Source organism: Nicotiana tabacum, chromosome 16 (assembly GCF_000715075.1).
Source record: "Nicotiana tabacum cultivar K326 chromosome 16, ASM71507v2, whole genome shotgun sequence".
Taxonomy (NCBI): Eukaryota; Viridiplantae; Streptophyta; class Magnoliopsida; order Solanales; family Solanaceae; genus Nicotiana; species Nicotiana tabacum.
This window is the reverse complement of record NC_134095.1, coordinates 162,540,581-162,560,211: the sequence shown is the minus strand read 5'-3', so window position 1 is coordinate 162,560,211 and position 19,631 is coordinate 162,540,581. Positions and strand designations below refer to the sequence as shown.

General features: G+C 34.1%; 3 protein-coding genes across 4 annotated transcripts; 2 read left to right on the top strand and 1 right to left on the bottom strand.

Moving 5' to 3' along the window:
* Positions 1-677: 677 nt before the first annotated feature.
* Positions 678-4,208, top strand: LOC107766134 (serine/threonine-protein kinase SAPK2). Of its 2 annotated transcripts, none has more exons than XM_016584876.2 (9): positions 678-1,019; positions 1,373-1,447; positions 2,014-2,115; positions 2,286-2,339; positions 2,446-2,538; positions 2,622-2,714; positions 2,986-3,090; positions 3,175-3,273; positions 3,549-4,208. In XM_016584876.2, exons 1-9 carry the CDS (start codon positions 900-902, stop codon positions 3,840-3,842), a joined length of 1,035 nt encoding a protein of 344 aa, XP_016440362.1. In that variant the 5' UTR covers positions 678-899; the 3' UTR covers positions 3,843-4,208. The 2 variants fall into 2 exon arrangements, with proteins under 2 accessions (XP_016440362.1, XP_016440361.1); XM_016584875.2 differs by having other exon boundaries at positions 769-1,019; positions 1,361-1,447.
* A 6,817-nt stretch (positions 4,209-11,025) lies between these two features.
* LOC107766135 (ras-related protein Rab11D) lies at positions 11,026-15,926 on the bottom strand. The gene is given in 2 exon segments (NM_001324905.1): positions 11,026-11,711; positions 15,597-15,926. Coding segments are annotated over 2 exon segments (669 nt in total). The 5' UTR covers positions 15,824-15,926; the 3' UTR covers positions 11,026-11,269.
* Positions 15,927-18,114: 2,188 nt separating this feature from the next.
* LOC142170494 (uncharacterized) lies at positions 18,115-18,771 on the top strand. The gene is made up of 2 exons (XM_075232420.1): positions 18,115-18,585; positions 18,715-18,771. Exons 1-2 carry the CDS (start codon positions 18,115-18,117, stop codon positions 18,769-18,771), a joined length of 528 nt encoding a protein of 175 aa, XP_075088521.1.
* The last annotated feature ends 860 nt before the right edge of the window (positions 18,772-19,631 follow it).

Below are 19,631 nucleotides of genomic sequence, written 5' to 3'. Positions count from 1 at the left end.
ATTTTGTGTCTCACACAACTAACACTAATTGTGTAAGGTTTCTTTTTATCTCACATATTTGTGGACCCATATCTTAGACATCTGGGTCCACAAAATTCTGGGACCTAATATTGATTGTGTGAGTCACAAAATAAAAATTTTCTAAATTATACGTACCACGTTTAGGTGTGCAACTTGTTTTAGCCATGCTCAAATTTCAAACCGTTAGATTAGTGGTGTCCCACTTAGGGACAAAGCTACATGTCTCCAAAGGGATTCGATCAATTCTATTAGTCGAAAAATTATATTATACAAATAAAATTACCTGGCTTTATATGCACATATATATATATATATATATATATATATATATATATATATATATATATATATATATAAATCCAAAAAGTTTTAGTTTATTGGCAAAACAACATTTTCTTGCATTTTTTTTCTCGGTTAGAATTTTTGACTCCGCTATTGGTCCCACTAGGAGCGGAGCCAGTGTTCTGGCTATGGTTTAGCGAACCTAGAAGCTTTGGTTCAAATAATTCATTGATTATTTATAATTTAATAATTTATAATTCAGTAACTTAAAATACTTAGAATTTCGAACCTATAAATTTGAAATCCTAGTTGCGCCTCTGGTCCCACCATTTTATGCCCCTTTCAAATATAGAAAGAATGTCTTTTGAAATACCAAAATCACAAAGAGAGTTTCATTCTTTCCAGTTAGCAAGATTTAGACAGCTTCTTCAATTACAGCTCTTCCCTTGACATAGCTCTTTTCTTGACATCTTTAAGTTTTAGCCTATATATATATATATATATATATATATATACATAACATTAAACAGACACCCTTTTGTTTTTTTCTTCTTTCTCATGCATGGTTATTTGAGGTATTGAAGCTGAAATATAGAATGGAAAGGTATGATATTGTTAAAGACATTGGTTCTGGAAATTTTGGTGTGGCTAAACTTGTGAAAGATAAATGGAGTGGTGAGCTTTTTGCTGTCAAGTATATTGAAAGAGGCAAAAAGGTTGGTTTTCTTCTCTCTATCATCCAATTCTTATGATCAAGTTTAAAAAAAAAAGCAGTCTGGTGTAATAAGCTCCGGTTATGTGCGGGATCCGGGGAAGGGCCGGACCACAAGGGCCAATTGTACACAGTACAAGAGGTTGTTTCCACGACTTGACCTCCTGGTCATATGGCGGCAATAACTTTATCATTACGCCAAGGCTTCCATTCTTCTTATCAAGTTTCTTTTGAACAAGTACATATGTGCATATAATGAGGCTGTAACAGAGTTTTTGATCTTGTTCATTTAAAAGATTCCTTACTATTAATGTGTTGATTTTTTTTTTTTTTGGTTTCTTTGAGTTATTTCTGCAGATTGATGAGCATGTTCAAAGGGAAATCATGAATCACAGGTCTTTGAGGCACCCAAATATCATTAGATTTAAAGAGGTAAATGGGGGGTGTCAAATGAGCAGGGTGGGCCGATTTTGGGCCGGTCAAAATAGGTTGAGTCAATAATTGACCAGCCCAAAAGTTACTTGGTGTTTAAGGTTTCATTTCAAGAAACATGTCTGTTAATTGTTCTTAATACACCTTTGTTAAAGATGGCCTCTTTGAATCAGATTCCATATGTATTTTGTGCACATCTATTCCACTTGAATCTGTTTCTTCCTCACAAAGTGAAAGGTGGAATTGAATTTTTTCATTTTCTTTGTCTTCCACTAACTGGGAATTTGGAATCATGTTATGAATAGACATTTCTAACCAAATTGCCTTTTCATCTTATCTTTTAATACTTGATGATTGGTAAAAATTCTTCTTTTTTTCTTGTTACTGATCTTACAAAAAAAACATGGTCAATGACGATTCATATTGCCGACTCTGACTTGTTTGAGACTGAGACGTAGTAGTAGTAATTGTTGTTGTTGTTATTGTTGATCTTACGCCATCCTTAGTACCAACACTTTAGAAGCCATAGTTATTTGAACGCTAAAATAATTTTCATTATTGTGCAGGTATTGCTAACCCCAGCTCATCTAGCCATAGTTATGGAATATGCTTCGGGAGGAGAGCTTTTCGAACGAATATGCAATGCTGGAAGATTCAGTGAAGATGAGGTAACACAAGATTTTAGAGATCTCTTTCTATTTTTGTAATTGTCAATGCTGCAAAGATTTCAGTTTCAACAAATCGCGTAGCAGTTAGAAATTTTATAAGATAAATCTTGAAATTATTGTTAACTGATGTGATTTCTAATCTTGTCCGAATTATGGTTATTTTGTTTCAGGGAAGGTTTTTCTTTCAACAACTTATATCAGGAGTCAGTTACTGTCACTCAATGGTATAAACAGGCCTATCTTAGTTCATCTCGAATTGGTTTATTCCTCGAACATTAACTTACTCTTGGATTATGAGATTATGATGTGATTATTTTTCTTGAGTTGCAGCAAATCTGCCACAGAGATCTTAAGCTTGAAAATACATTATTAGATGGTAGCTCTACACAACGTCTGAAAATATGCGATTTTGGCTATTCTAAGGCAATGAAACCACAACTATATTCCATCGTCGAATTGGTTTATTTCTTAATTCAGTTTCTGACTGGTGTTATTTCGTTGTTTAGTCAGCAGCATTGCATTCACAACCAAAATCTACAGTAGGAACTCCGGCTTATATCGCGCCAGAAGTCTTATCAAGAAAAGAATATGATGGAAAGGTATGATATAATAACCTTTAAAATACAAACAACAACAACAACAACAACGAACGCAGTGTTCCCATAAATGGGGTCTGGGAGGGTAGTGCGCATTCAGTCCTTACCCCTACCTTATAAAGATAGGGAGGTTGTTTCCAATAGACCCTCGGCTCAAGGCAAAGTAGAGATATAAGGGAACAAGTAGCAAACAATGACCTTTAAAATACAGTTTCAATTAATGTATTAATCTGTTGACCTAATCTTCAAGATTTATATGTATTTTGATGTGAAGATAGCAGATGTTTGGTCATGTGGGGTCACATTATATGTGATGTTAGTTGGAGCTTATCCTTTTGAAGATCCTGATGATCCAAGAAATTTCAAGAAAACAATAACAGTAAACTTCTGATTCATTTTTTAATTCATAATGTGACTTCTTGTTTTGCTTTCTTTGTCTCAAAGATTTTGCATTTTGTGGCAGAGGATATTAAGTGTGCAGTATTCAATCCCTTATTATGTTCGAGTTTCCAAGGAGTGTAATCATCTTTTATCTCGAATATTCGTAGCTGATCCGGAGAAGGTTGGAGTTCTAGTTCTTAATCGTTTCGATTTTGCTCATTGATCCTTTCTTTATTTTGAAGGGAGCCTTGGCGTAACTAGTAAAGTTGCATCACGGGTTCAAGCCGTGAAAACAGCTTCTTGCAGAAATGCAGGGTAAGGCTGCGTACAATAGACCCTTGTGGTCCGGCCCTTCTCTAGTCCCCGCGCATAGCGAGAGCTTAGTGCACCGGGCTGCCTTTTATCCTTTCTTTATCTTGTAAAACACCAGCTAATCGTCGAGTATTATACGTGTAGAGAATAACGATCGAAGAAATAAAGAAGCATCCTTGGTTTTTGAAGAACTTGCGTAAAGAATTTATGGAAGGAGAGGAAGCTAGTTTAGTACAAATGAATGGTGGAGAGAAACCATTGCAAAGTATTGAAGAAGCATTGGCTATAATTCAAGAAGCAAGAACACCAGCAGTGGGATCTAAAAGTGATGATCCTTTTGTTAATAGCAGTATTAGCATGGAACTTGATGATTTTGATACTGATGCTGATTTAGATGATGAAATAGATACAAGTGGAGATTTTGTATGTGCATTGTAAGTGCTACACTATTGGGGTGCACCGATGCGGCCTTTTCCCCGACCATGTGTGCGTGCAGAATGCTTTGTGCACTGGACTGTCTTTTTTTATTATGAGTGTTACTTTTGGCATGGAAGCCGATATTGCTGAAATATGAATTTGAGATAAGGTATCTTATTTTAGATGATGAAATTGATACAAGTGGAGATTTTGTATGTGCATTATGATTGCTACAACCCGCTGAGGTGCCGCTATTTCCCCGACCTTGTGCAACTACAGGATGCTTTGTACACCGGGCTACCTTTTTTTTAATTATGAGTGCTAATTTTTGGCATGGAATTGAATATTGCTGAAATATGAATTTGGGATAAGGTATCTTTTCTTGGCCATGGAGATGAAAATAATTTACTTAGTCCTAGTTGGCCCTTGGGGTCATTCTATAGCAGAGTGGTTTAATTTTCTGATTTGTACTTTATGTTACTTAAATCCATGTTTAGTTTCATTAATCTTGATTTTGATAGGAAGTTGAAGGTCTTTTTAAGATACTTTATTTAAAAAAAACATCATGTATGACACCAAGGATACCACATAGTTTTGTTTGCAATTGTAAATAAATTGTGCAACTACTTTGTATGTAATTAAATATAAGATCTTTGTCAAGTTGATGATATGATATTACTAATCCTTGCATTAACTAATCTATAAAGAAGTCCTAGCATTGGGTCTTGATTAGTACAAGGAACATAAACAAGTAGTTTAATTGCTAAACCATGGGTCATTTACATATGATTTGATTTAAATTTGTTAATATTGATCTTAATCAATTAGTAGAAGTCACCATCATTTACCATTGAAGGATTTGCAAGCTGGTGAGACATGGACTTTTTGCTATTTCCTGCCTTGTCATTGAGGATAATAATTAATATATCGTTTACATTTTAGGCTTTTAGCTCTAATTTTGGTGAAAAAGTTATGGACGTGAAGTTGTGCAAGAATATGATAGTGTTTTTTGCCAGTAGCAAAGACACCTTATTAGCAGTAGTGTCATTCGATACTACTTCGTCGAAAAAATTCATTAAATATATGTGTAGTGATATTTTATTTTAAAATAATATTAAAATATAATAATCTCACATCGACAAAATACGAGAGAGATGTTCGGTATATAAGTAAACAAGCATTAACCTTAGTGATACGTTTTAAAACCGTGCGGACCTAGGCTTAAAGCGGACAATATCACTAGTGGGCTGGGAGTCACTCTTCGTTCAACCTTGAACGATAGTGGGACAAACTCAGTGGTCAAAATGAGTTTAGGCGAATCCCACATATTTGAGAAGGTGATGGGGCAAACATAGATACCGCATATATAAATAAACAAGTCTTAGACGCTAATAACGCGTTTTAAAGCAATACAGACTTAGACTCAAAACAAACATTATCCCTGGTGAGTTGTGATGTTATATTATAACAGAAAGTAAAGTTTTAAATTCCCCACAATCCTAGATCCTAATTTATATAAATTGAATGGAAATAATATTCAAACACCATTTTCACAAAATTCTGCGTACATCATTGAAAAAAATTTTGGTTTTTGCTGGCTGTTGGGGCCTCGATAATTCATGGCCACTATATTGATGTAGCAAAACGTTAACAATTCCTGTTATAATAATTGTTTACACTATTTCTTCTCTGTTCCTCTTCATGAATTGAGATTGATAAGGATCTGTATAACTATTTCCATAATTAATAATCTTATGAAAGGCAATAGAAAAAAAAATCAGATAGGAGAAGATAAAGAAAATTAATAAATTATGATTGTTTGTTGACCGTTACCGCCTCACACGATGTGGACTAATGAATATCTAATGGAAGTTGATAAAAGAATTGTATTATTTACTAATTTTGAAGAAAAAACAAGCATTATGTTAATGTGAAATAAATACAAGTTTTTAAAGTTTTCAATAATTTGTAGATGTTTATGCACGCCATTGGTCATTGATCTTGTCCTTTGAAAAATAAGCAAATGGCATAAGAGAGATTATGTAAAGACTTGCACGCCATTGGTTCTTGATCTATTTTTTTGGAGTTTTTTTAATTGAGTTTAGAAATCTTCAAAATGAGTTCTTTTTTTCTTTTTTATAAAACAGCTCAAACAAACAGTTGTTTTTTTCCTTTTCAAAAACTTAAGAATCGAGCTTGTAAACTCAGTTTTGAAAACGTCAAAACAAACACCACCTATTTTTATTTAGGAAAAGAAAATGATATATACTACCAAACATTTATTTGCAACTCTCCTCGTTCCACTTTGTTTCACAAAGTTACCCCGTAAGAAATTCAAGAAAAAATATTTTTAAAATTTGTGTTCTTAAACATGTCATTATATTTATGTATTTATAAAAACTTCTTATTAAAGAAATATAAAAATGTGATATTCTTTTTTAGGCGAATTAATAAAAAAATAGTATCAAATAAAATGAATTTTTTTATTTAATTCTAAAATTTAATTAAATATTAGTGGTTTCTCTCTCTTCGCTCTTCTCTCTCGGTGTAAGATAATGTGTTACTAACGTGCGGAGCTGCCAGAAATGTTGAGAGGACGACCGACTGTCACGATCCGAAATTTCCACTTTCGGAACCATGATGGTGCCTACCACTTCACTTTCTAGGCAAGCCAATGTTAGAGAGTCGCTAAGTCAATTATTATTCAAATTCAATAGATAAAGTCAATTAAGACAAAATGAAATAAAATCGAGTGCGGAATAACATAATTACTCATAATATCTACTACGAACCAGATTTGGAATCACAACTCACGAGTTTCTAAGATTTTCTACAAACAGAGCTGAAAGAAATACAACTGTTCTGAATGAAAAGAAACAGTAAAATAGAAAAATTGAAGGGGACTCCAAGGTTTGCGGACGCCAGCAAATCTACCTCGAGTCTCCAATAAGCAAGTCCAAGCTGCTACCCCTCACGAACAACTTGGGCTGGTACCAAAATCTGCATAAGAAGTACATAATATAGTATGAGTACAACCGACCTCATGTACTCGTAAGTGTCGAGCCTAACTTCGACGAAGTAGTGACGAAGCTATGAGAAGCCACTCACTTAATAAACTTGTGTAGATAACAATATAATAAAGACATTACATTTCTTTAGTAAAAGACAAGAGGGGTTGCTCTGATGGTAAGCAACCCCCACTTCCAATCGAGAGGTTGTGAGTTCGAGTCTCCCCAAGAGCAAGGTGGGAAGTTCTTGGAGGGAAGGATGTCGGGGGTCTATTTGGAAACAGTCTCTCTACCCTAGGGTAGGGGTAAGGTCTGTGTACACACTACCCTCCCCAGACCCCACTAAGTGGGATTATACTTAGTTGTTGTTGTTGTATTACATTTCTTTAGTACACTCCATAACCTCGACGAATTAGGAAAAACATGTTATGTTCTCCCTTTTATTCTAAGAAAAGATCAAGATTATAATTGGTAAAAAGCCATGCAGATCTAGACCCAAAACGACAATATCACTAGTGAATTATGCTATTACATTATAATAAGTATGTCACAGATTTTTTTTTTTTGCCTGTTGGGGCCTCAATAATTCATGGCCACTATATTGATGTGGCAAAACGTTAACAACTCATGTCATAATAATTGTTTACACCATTTGATAAGGATTTATATAGGCTGATTATTCAAGGCAATAGAAAAACAAATCAAATTGGAGAAGATAAAGAAAATTACTAAATTATGATTGTTTGTTGACCTTTACCGCCTCACACGGTGTGGATTTGAATGAATATCTAACTGAAGTTGATAACAGAATTTATTAATTTTGAAGAAAAAAACAATCATTAATTTTATGTAAAATGAATAAAAAATTTTAAAATTTTCAATAATTTGTAGATATGTATGCACGCCATTGGTCATTGATCTTGTCCTTTGAAAAAAGAGCAAATGGCACAAGAGATATGTAAAGACTTGCACGCCATTGGTTATTGATCTAGTTTTTTGGAGTTTTTTAATTGAGTTCAGAAATCTTCAAAATGAGTTCTTTTTTCTTTTTTATAAAACAGCTCAATTAAAAAAAAAAAAAAAAAACCCTTATGAATCGACCTTGAAAATGCAGTTTTGAAAAAAGTCAAAACAAACACCACCTATTATTTTTCGGAAAAGAAAATTATATATACGAGTACCTAACATTTATTTGCAACTCTCCTCGTTCCACTTTGTTTCACAAAGTTATTCGGTACGAAATTCAAGAAACGAAAAACTTCGAGAACTTGTGCTCTAAAATATATTGTAATATTTATGTATATATAAAAAAAATTCTTTTAAAAAATATAAAATTATAACATTCTTGTTTAGACGATTAATTAAAGTGTCAAATAAAGTAAAACGAATAGATAATTTAGGGTTAAATTCAAAAATAGCCAGATTTACAACTGGTCGTTCAAAAATAGCCCAGTTTCAAAAGTAATCGAAATTTAGCCACTTTTCATATAAAGATAAATCTGAGCAAAAACACTGTTTAAAACCCGGAAAATACGCCAGTATATTATGCTGAAGTTCCAGTATAAGTATACTTGAACTCCAGCATATTATACTGGAGTTCCAGGATAAGTATGCTGTAACTCCAGCATAATATGATGGAACTCCAGCATAACATGATGGAGTTCCAGCATAAGTACACTAGAACTCTAGCTAAGGGTGTACAAAGGAAACCGACAAACCGCACCAACCCGATAATTCGAGTCAAACCGAGAAAAAAACCCGACTATGGTTTGGTTTGATTTGGTTTGGTCTTGGAAAAAAAAAATCCGACCATAATTGGTTTGGTTTGGTTTTAACTAAAGAAAGTCAAACCGAAACCAAACCAACCCGAAATTACATATATAGAAATTTTAGATATATTTAATACATAAATATATTTATTGTGATGTAGTTTATAAATATTTCTTAAAATTTTTCATAATTTTATCTTTTAAGGTATTATTTTAAGGTTGGACTTAGAACTTTTGAATGTTCCAATAAGTTTTATAGTCATTAACATTAGTAAATTAAATAATGCTAACAAAAGCCCAAACCAAAATCAAATCAATACTAATGCTAACAAAAGGCATTCAATTCAATACTCCGAACGGGAATGTATTGAATATCTACTTTTTGTTTTGCAATAATTTAAATAAAAATGCATAACCTATTTTTATTTTTCTTTAGCGTTTAGTCATGTAATTAGTACTTCCTTATTAGTTTACTTATTTTAGCATGACTTAGTACTTTTAGATTATGTTTATTTTTATTATGACTTTTTAATTAGCAATACTTATATTACATAATTTTATTGTCTTTATTGTTGAATATTTTAGGATAATGCCATGACACATCTCATATTTTGTATTATTTTCTTGGAAAATACTTTATATAATTGTATTTTACTAGGATTAAAGAAATATTTTGAGCACAATTTATATGTTTTGTTCTACGAAGATTTTACCAGAAAAAAATCCAAAAAAATCCGAATAACCCGAAAAACCGAGAAAAACCGAGAGTGAAAATTTCGAGTTTTATTGGTTTGGTTTGGTCTTTAGATTTAATAACCCGACACAATTGGTTTGGTTTGGTAATTGTAAAATCCGAACCAACCCGACCTATGTACACCCCTAACTCCAGCATAATATACTGGAGTTCCAGCAAGTATACCGGTCCAGCATAATATACTGGAGTTTGGAGCACCGGTGCTCCAGTCTCCAGTATATTATACTGGAGCCAGCAAAGTATACTGGTCCAGCATAATATGCTGGAGTTCATACACAGGTGCACCGTACTCCAGTATATTATGCTGGACTGGTCTCTGCTGCAGCAAAATAGTGGCTATTTTTCATTGACTTGATAAACGCTGACTATTTTTGAATGACTAGTCCAAAAAATGTGTTATACCGTATTATTTTTACGATAATTTAGCATAAGCATTTGTATTTGAGGTAGCTTAGTGATCTTTTCTTTCACCATACATTAAACCTAGTCATCAAAATCGGGAAAAAATAAAAAATAGTCAAATTTACAACTGATAATGGAAAAATAGCCATTTTTTCAAAAGTAACGAAATTTAGCTATTTTTTCATGTAAAGATAAAATCTGAATAAAAATACCCTTAAAAATCTAGAAATATTCTAGCATAATATGCAGGAGTTCGAATTTTTTACTATGAGCTTCAGCATATTATGCTGGAACTTTCCGTATGCTTGAGTTCCAACATAACATGCTAGAAGTTTATACGTGGGATCTCCATAATCCCGCATATTATGCTGGAACCTTCGTGTTTCAGCAAAATAGTGACTACTTTTCAATAATTGGTTCGAAAACTGGCTAGCCCATGCTATTTTCACATTGTGCTCCTCGTTATACTTTTTGGGCTCGAGAATCCAAACAACACACTAAACATCAAATGCAATCCAAGAAAATCGAACTCAAGACTTGATAAAAATGAAACACATTCGACCACTGTCCTATTTAAAAAATAATTTAAAAAAACGAAGAAAGAAAAAAAAAAGTTTAAATCGAAATTTAGTATAACCAATCCTCCGCAACAAACTATTTTGAAAGCTTACAGTTTTTTTTTCTGAATAGCTTGCCTTCCAAATGAAAGAGAAATGTAGTTTGAGTAAAAATAGCACGGTATAGCCAGTTTTCGGACTGGTCATTCAAAAATAGTCAGCGTTTACGAAGTCAATAAAAAATGGCTACTTTTTTGCTGCAACAGAGGCCAGCATAATATACTGGAGTTCAGTGCACTTGTGTATTTACTCCAGCATATTATGCTGGACCGGTATACTTTGCTGATCCCAGTATAATATACTGGAGAATGGAGCACTGATGCTCCAAACTCCAGTATATTATACTGGACAATTATACTTGCTAAAACTCCACTATATTATGCTGGAGTTTTAATGTACTTATGCTAGAACTCCATCATATTATGCCGAAGTTCCAACATACTTATGCTGGAACTCCACTAAAATATACTGGAGTTCAAGCATACTTATGCTGGAACTCCAGTATAATATACTGACATATTTTCCGAGTTTTGAACAGTGTTTTCGCTTAGATTTATCTTTACATGAAAAATGGCTAAATTTCGATTACTTTTGAAACTAGGCTATTTTTAAACGACCAGTTGTAAATCTGACTACTTTTGAATTTCTCCCGTATTTTGAAGTTAAACAACAAAACATAATATTAACTAGTAAAAGCACATGTAGTCTGCTGATGTTGCCCTCATTCCTCACAGACAACAATATAATCATTTCCTTTTACAAAAACCATCACAAAATAATAAAATTTACAACCGAATACATGAGATTTTCAAGAATGACTATCAGTAAAACTTTGAAACCTTAATACCTCGAAAAATTGTCACCTAAAAAGCGAAAGAAACGCCCGAATCCCGATATCTCAAGAACTACAACATGCTTTCTTTTCTGGGATAACTTGTCCAGGACCAGGTACAAGAATCTTCTTTCCAGTTAAAGATGCAGGATTGCCATTGGATTGATTATCATCTGCAGCAAGATTCTTCTTGTTTACAATGTTGAAGATCTCTGTCAACACAGTCAAGAATGCGTCCTCCACGTTTGTCGCTTCCATTGCAGAAGTCTCCAAGAAGAATAATCCTTCTTTCTGGGCAAATTCTTTAGCATCTTCAGTAGGGACAGCTCGTTGGTCTTCAAGATCTGTTTTGTTTCCGATCAGCATGATCACGATATTCCTATCGGCATGTGCACGCAACTCTTCCAGCCAACGGGGTATGTGGTCAAAGGTTTGGCGTTTCGTTATGTCATAAACCAACATAGCTCCAACAGCTCCCCTGTAGTATGCACTTGTGACAGCTCTATATCTGATAATCAGTTACAAAATTGTTAAGTTTCTATTCCACTTATCAAGAAACAGTCTTAGACAAGGAAAAGCTTTACATGTGGAAATCAAGCTACTCAGATCCCTAATGTGGTATCACTCTGATGGGGATATCAACATTTGGTAACAAGAATGTATAAGAGCGTGTGAGAATCTAGAAGGGTATACACTAAATACTAACTCTAACGATCATTTGGCATTGCACTTGCACACAATAGCAATTTGATAGTAGCGTAGATGTTTCGTCCAAACAACTACAATGTCTGATCCATACCAGGCATACTTTGCATATTAGTAAGCACTAAGCAGGAAGCAACTAGCAACCAAAGACGCCGTGTTTTATCCAAACCTCAAGTGGCATTGATGTTTTAGAATGTTACCATCCATCCCCTCTAATATTACCAACTCCATATTAAAGAAGCATCTCAATGAGACATTTTCGCCCCAAAACTTGGGGTCTTAAATACAATAAAGGAACCTGTAATGTAAGAGTAATTTTAAGAAGCTGAACAAAAACAACAAACAGAGGAAAGCTGGCAAAGAAAACTGGATATGTCCTTGCCAATGTGACTGCTGATGTGAATTCATAATGCGAATACTGAACTTAGTGCAAGGGACAGATGCACCACCAAAGCCAAGAATTCAAGCCGCATCAGTGAGTGCATACTGAGAACTCTCAAAATGAGCCTTTCATCTCCGTGTTCATATTATGAAACAAAGCTGTTTCTTAATAAGACTTGTGAAATGAAGTTGTTGGTGTGGTCAACTGACTAATTAGGACAGACAAGCATGCAATAAGTGAATGGAAACAACTTTTTCAGTGAAAAGAATGACTTAACACTAAGATCTTTAGGTGAACTACACGAGAGTGTTGTAGAAGTAGAACTGAGTTAAAAGGAGAAGATCAAAGATGGGCACGTAAGGCCTATATTCTTAACCTGAGATAGACCAGGATGAAATACTACTAGCAAGGAGATTAAAGATGGTTGGATCAATAATGGAGATTCTGGTGACAATAAAAGTTGGTACTACTTTATTTCTGTCAAAACTGGGTGGCCTCCGAACATCTTTAAGCAGTTTGTCAGTGAGCCAAAAGACCTTGACTATCCTCTGGGGTTACAATGGTCATGATAATATATGAAGAATAAAATACGGAGAACCAAATGAAATAATTTCTTTTTGGTAATTGAGAGAGAACCAAAATTTTGAGATTGCGCACAATTGCATCAGAGCAGTGTCTCAACCTTGCACATCTATATCCCTGTTTTATTTACAATGACTTCCACTCCTGTTAACTATGGGATACAATCACTAATAATGGGGCCTAATTTATGGATAATATCCCATTTATGTTGCACCAGTTAAGTAGTTGTCCAATTTGTTACCTCATAAGCCCAGACATACTCCACCAATCTTGTCCTAGTTTCATACTTGGTCCTAGCTTAGATGCAAATGACTTGGTAGCTCCATCAAGACTCATGATAATGTATTATATATATAAGGAGGGCAAGTGATGCATTCCGTTTCAGCTTTGGGGTTGGGGTTTTTTTTTTTTTTTGGGGGTGGGGGGTGGGGGGGTGGGGGTGGGGGTTGTATGATAGGATTCCTTCAGGATACTATAAACATTTAAAATCTATGGTGTGACAACTTGAAATAGACTAAATTTTTATCACCTATCCAGTTTAGGACAAAATAGAGCACATGTAGCCTTTTTGTCCAATGATATGATACATGGAAAATTATATTTCACAATCATCTACAAATTCATCAATATACACTTTTCAATAGGTAATCTTAGAAAGGTTGAATGTCAAAAAGACTGTAATTTTTCACATCATAGTGAACAGAAAAACGACCTGATGGTTCAAGGAATATTATTGGAGAAAGAGCTCTCCGGTTACCACCAAACTAGTGAAAACCAAAAACAAGACAGACAATCTATCAACCTAAACTACAACATTCAGGACAGATACCTTTCATATTAATTACTATATCAAACTATTGCTAGACAAGAGAATACATTCGATAAACAAAGAGCAGTAGAAAGCAGGACCCAACCCGCATAAGGAAAGAGTTCAACAAGAAAACACGAGGTTGACATGCACACAGCAATCCCTGAGCTGCTAGAGGAACCAAATAAAAAGAACTTGGCTCCTTAGGTTTTAAAATTCAACTATCAATACCAAGATACTTGAGATTTGGTCCTGTACTAAATTCTGTTTATGGTGCATAAGCTTAAAGATGAATTTTTCCTACTACTTGGTAGAGTCTTTTCTGGTCAATGCTGAAAACATGATTAAACTAGGCAAACTAGGACTGAGCACACTGCACTAATCAATTAGAAAAGCAAAATAAGCAAACTGCGACAAAGTCAACCCGACTCAGACAGTTCAACTGAGTTGTCAAAAACTTAGGCCTGAGCCTACTCAACATGGTCAACTCAATTGATTTGTCAAGTTAAAATGATATTTCACGATATGATTCCACTCAAGCACATGACTGTTTTCAGTTTGAGTAACTATTTTAAATCAATTTGAAAGGAGCAAAATTGCATTACAATTATATCTATGTAATGGCAATTGACAACCAAATGTAATACTCATAAGTCATAACAATCCCCCACCCCACCCCACCCCCCAACCCCTGGTTTCAGTTAATATGTCTTACTTTCTATGTTAGTTTGTTTCAAAAAGAATGTCACCCTTTTTTTTTTTATAATATATCTCACCCTACTATATTTAGTAAGTTTTGAATTCCAACATTTCCATTTTACCCTTTATGACATCCCTTATGAATGACATGACAAGTTTACCACAAGATTTAAAGGGTATTTTGGTATGTCATTCACACCATTAGTTTAAGACCACAAGATTCAAAATTGTTCTCTACATTTTAAACTTTGTGTCCAATAAAACTAAGACACATAAAATGAAATAGAAGAATAAAATTAGTCATGTACAATATATGGTTGTAAAAAGTGTAGTGATGATTTATGCGTATCTTCATTAATACATGACTAAGTCTTTGTTTTAGTTCGTAAATTTTCGAGTCAACTGAGTCTTTGCCTTAGATAGCCTTATCTTATCATTTTGAGTGTGAGTTTGAAGTAGACATAAAACTTGCTACGTTATCCAAAACTTTCAAATACCCCATCTAATTCTTAATTGATAATCACTCTCCAACAACCAAACTAAATCATTGAATATGATGTAGCTCATATCCAGTGTGCCCGTGCTATCGTCGGAGATACCAGGAGAATAGTCGCCGCAAGCTGCCTCTGGCACTACCATTATTAAAAATATGTATAAAAAATATTTATAGTACTTTTATAGCACTCCTATATTGAATCACCCCCAAAATTAGCACGAAAAGTGTGACCCTTCCACTCTCAACCCCTTCATTCCTTTTGGACTGAGGAATTACTAATAGGATTTAAGTTATACACATTGATGACAGTGTAGTAAATTTTTTACAACATCAGTGTAATTTAACCAATTAAAGCAGGTTACTTATCATTTATTAAAGGTTATCAATCAAACTTATTAATAGATTGTCTAAATATTACACCATCACTGCCACTGGCGGATGTAACCTTTCGGCTACGGGTTGAACCCATAAATTTCGACACGGACTATAAATTTGTACGTAAAAACCTACTAAAATCTCAACAAATATTATATTTAAACACACAATTTTAACAGTACAATAAGTTATCTTAAAAGCTGAACCCACTAAATTTAAATCATGGATCCGTCTCTAATTATTCTGTGCATGCACCTTAAACTCATATACAACCAAAAAAAAAAAAAGGAGAAATGGAGCTTGCTGTAATTCAAAAGAAGAATTGAAGAGTCAAAAATATTGATACCGTTCTTGACCAGCAGTATCCCAGATCTGAGCTTTAACAGACTTGTGTTGAATGACTAGGGTTCGTGTCTGGAACTCAACCCCAATTGTGGCCTTAGAATCCAGGCTAAATTCATTACGAGCAAATCGAGCCAGTATCTGAGACTTGCCTACAGCTGAGTCACCGATTAACACCACTTTGAATACATAGTCTATCTTCTGGCTCGCATCCCCATACCCACTCGCCATTTTTTTTAAGCCAGAAAATTAAGCTTCTGTATAGTCAATCAGCAGCTGAAAGTTAGAGAGAGAGATAGAGAGATTGGGAGAGAGTGAGAGAGATTAGAAAGAGAGGAGACGCAGATCTTGGCTAGTCTTTGCTGGGATCTTGCTGTCTGAAAATTGGTTTACATACTTTTCCTTTGGACTGCTGTCAAAGAATTAAAAGAAATATTAATAGAAGGGATCAAAGAAAAAGGTTATTTTTCTTTATTTAATTTTTGGGGTCAAATTTTTTCAGATTTTTGATAAAGGGAAGAGGAAAGTGAGGTTTAAAGTAAGCAATTTATGTATAATAATTTTATGGAAAAATTTCATATTAAAATAACTGGGCTGCCTCCTTTTTAATTTTATAGTTCATATTTCAAAAATAACAGGCTCATATCCGAAAAAAGGGGCGTTATTTTCATTTTTTGGGACTCAGAAGCGGGATTTTGTACCTTTCAGCGGGATTTTCTCTCATTCTTTCCATTCTTCTTCCCCAAATCTACAAAAATGCGATCTTGCGGTCAATGCAACTCCAAAAACCTTAGAAATTCTTCTTCATCTCGAATTAACAGTAAATCAAACAAAATTGAATGAAATTTTTCTGCTGCAAATCAGTGCAATTTTCATTTTTGCCGCAATTTTGATTTCAACTTTTTGTTCGATGGAGCTTTTTCCAGTTTACGTTCTTCATAGTGGTGAATGGGAAGAAAACAAGTTTATCGATTTCGTCAGCAATTTTGTAATAATCGAGTCGACATTCAGCTACAACAATTTAGTTGCAGCTATTTCGGAACAGATTAGGATCGATAGTGAATTAAACATAATAGAGATTAACTTTCTCCTAAATGATGGTTTGCCATCTATCCTGATTTACAACGATAGGGGTGTTAAGGTGTATATCGAATTAAAGAAGAAAAACTTGAATTTCACTGAATACCTCGTGTTTGTGATAGTGAAAGAGATTTATGATAATCGTTTGGTTGCTACAAGTTCCAGTTGTTTGGTTGCTACAAGTTCCAATTCTATAGATGTATCCACGATTGATAGCACTCAGATTAGGCGTGATATCGAATTCATTGAAAACACGAAATTTAGTGAAAATACGGGTATAATAGATAATATGTTGAACGAATTTATTGAGGAGGATCAAGTTTATAAAGATAAAGAGACATTTATGAATGTGATGAAGAACTTGGCTATACGCGAGAGGTTCCAATTCAAGGTGAAGAGATCAAGCGCAACAAGGTATGACAATAGTTGTATATTCTATTATATATATGTATAAATATGTATAAAGTAGTATATATTTGTATATAGGTATTAAAATTAGTATATATCTAGTTATGTTTTTGTATATAAGTGTATTTAGAAGTTGAATGATCTTTAATCCTAGGTATCACCTTATGTATGTAGATGACAATTGTGCTTGGAATTTCAAATCTTCTGTCGTTTTCAAGGTAAACATATTTAAGGTGAGAAGTTACAATAATAATCACATATGCGGCTATGGTGAAAGATACTTAACACAATGTTAAGCTACTTCGGGTGTAATTGCTAATATAGTCAAGGACAAGTATATTAATTCCAAAAAGGTTTATACCGCAAATGATATAATATAGGACATACAAAAGCAACATGGGATTGAAGTGAGTTACATGAAAACATGGAGAGCTAAAGAGATAGCAATGGTAATGATAAGAGGGAATCCGAGTGATTTATATAAGGAGTTGCCGAAGTATTTTTATATGTTGGGGCATACAAATGCAGGAACGGTTACAAAGTTGCACAAATTAGAAGATGGATGCTTTCTTTATGCATATGTTTCGCTATATGCATCTATTAGGGGTTGGGAGCATTGCAGACCGATAATGGTTGTTGACGGAAGTTTCTTTAAAGGAGCATATAAGGGTACCATATTGACTACTTGCACACATGATGGAGCTGGTGAGTTGACTGCATCTACCTTTTTCTGCAGTTTGTATAATGTTGTAGTTTCATGTATAAAAGTGTATAGGATTTCACAGCTGATGTTTTTATAAAATTTGCAGTTTGTATAAAGTTGTATAATTGTGTATAACTGTGTATAAGATTTGTATAATTGTCTGAATCCTAATATCTATTTTGTATAAACAGGAAAAATCCTTCCACTTGCATATGCAATTGTAGATTCAGAGAATAACAAATCTTGGGAGTGGTTCTTTGCCAGATAAAGGGTACTTTTGGTGTTAGGGAAGGGATGTGTATAGTTTCAGCTAGAAACGATAGCATCTTCAATGCCACAAAAGTTGTATACCAGAAGTACCACATTGTATTTGCATGTTCACTTGTGGCAGAATGTAAAGCGCACATTCAAGAAATATCACAAACAATTGAAGGATAATACCTTTTTTGCTTTGGCTAGAGCTTACATAATAGAGAAGTTTGATTGCCATATGATAGAGATGTGCAAAATTGATCCAAGGGTGCATCCTTACTTGTTCGAAATTGGCTACGAAAGGTGGTGTAGGACATACTCCAAAGTGAAAAGGTCGATGCTAATGACTTCTAATATTGCAGAGTCAATTAATGCAGCAAATAAGGATGCTAGAGAGTTACCAGTAATGCGATTGCTGGAGTACATGACAAATTTGCTACAACAGTGGAACAACAAAAACAGAAAATTTGCAATGGAGACATCTACAGAGCTTGGCAAAAAGTACGACAAACTCCTTCGGGAAAATCTGATTGCACCGGAGCGAATGACGGTAAAATGAATCAAATATAATGATGTTTGGCATTGCTGACTTGCATTTTACTACTTGTATAAGGATGTATAACTCTGTATAATAATGTATAATGTTCTTTAACTTCTTTTTTTTTTTAAACTTTTGCAGGTGAGGCCTGTCACACCTCTTTCTTTACACAACATTCCGGAGGGGGGAGTAGTGTAAAGAGAGTTTTTCCGATTAAAGGACAATCGAAACGGGATTCTTTATTAATTTCAGAGTCGCCACCTGGGATTTTTATGGCGTCCCAAGTCACCGGTTTTAATCCCGAATCGAGGAAAATATGACTCTGTTTGTCATTCTGCGAACCAGAAATCCAAGTAAGGAATTCTGTTAATCCGGGAGAAGGTGTTAGGCATTCCCAAATTCCGTGGTTCTAGCACGGTCACTTAACCATTTTTATACTTGGCCTAATTAACTTGATTTACTAAATACATTATTTCTTGTTGCATGATTTTGTTGCCGCTTTTGGTTAGATTGTTTACAATTATAGACCTTCCTTGAAGCGAATCACGCGTACGTATAATCGCATTATATTTTTTTTATAAATGTAAAGAATCGTGCCACGCATATGTGTACACAATGAGATTGATAGCATTATTTATATTTTTATTATAAAAAGAATTTATGGCCGAAATTGCGCGTGCTTAAAATAAAATTACGAACATTCATCACTCTTGTATGATTAAATAGTGAACTGCACATCTCGGGTTATATGAAATAAATTAATTTAATATCCTCCGGAAAAAAACCCTTTTATTAAGAAAGTTTGCTCGAAATTGCGCGAATGCATAATCCGAATTGCCTTTAGAAATGTAATCAGGTCACGCGAACGTGTCCCTAATTACACAAAATATTCTTGATGGTAATATAAATTTTCTACAAATGTTTATTATGTCCATCTATTTTTAAATATGAAAGCCATGGGAAATCACCGTATGGGATGCCTCCAGATTTCTTAAAAAAAAATCAAAATTTATTAGGTGTTGGCCACAAGTTATATTTTAAGCGTGTGAATTATATAC

What these genes read in the sequence shown, in the direction of transcription:
- LOC107766134 (XM_016584875.2), top strand. Translation starts at nt 900, where the DNA reads ATGGAAAGGTATGATATTGTTAAAGACATTGGTTCTGGAAATTTTGGT. An exon ending in ATATTGAAAGAGGCAAAAAG is followed by an intron (nt 1,020 to 1,360) that starts GTTGGTTTTCTT and finishes GGTTTCTTTGAG; the next exon opens with TTATTTCTGCAGATTGATGA. An exon ending in TCGTAGCTGATCCGGAGAAG is followed by an intron (nt 3,274 to 3,548) that starts GTTGGAGTTCTA and finishes TTATACGTGTAG; the next exon opens with AGAATAACGATCGAAGAAAT.
- LOC142170494 (XM_075232420.1), top strand. Translation starts at nt 18,115, where the DNA reads ATGCCACAAAAGTTGTATACCAGAAGTACCACATTGTATTTGCATGTT. An exon ending in TTGCACCGGAGCGAATGACG is followed by an intron (nt 18,586 to 18,714) that starts GTAAAATGAATC and finishes AAACTTTTGCAG; the next exon opens with GTGAGGCCTGTCACACCTCT.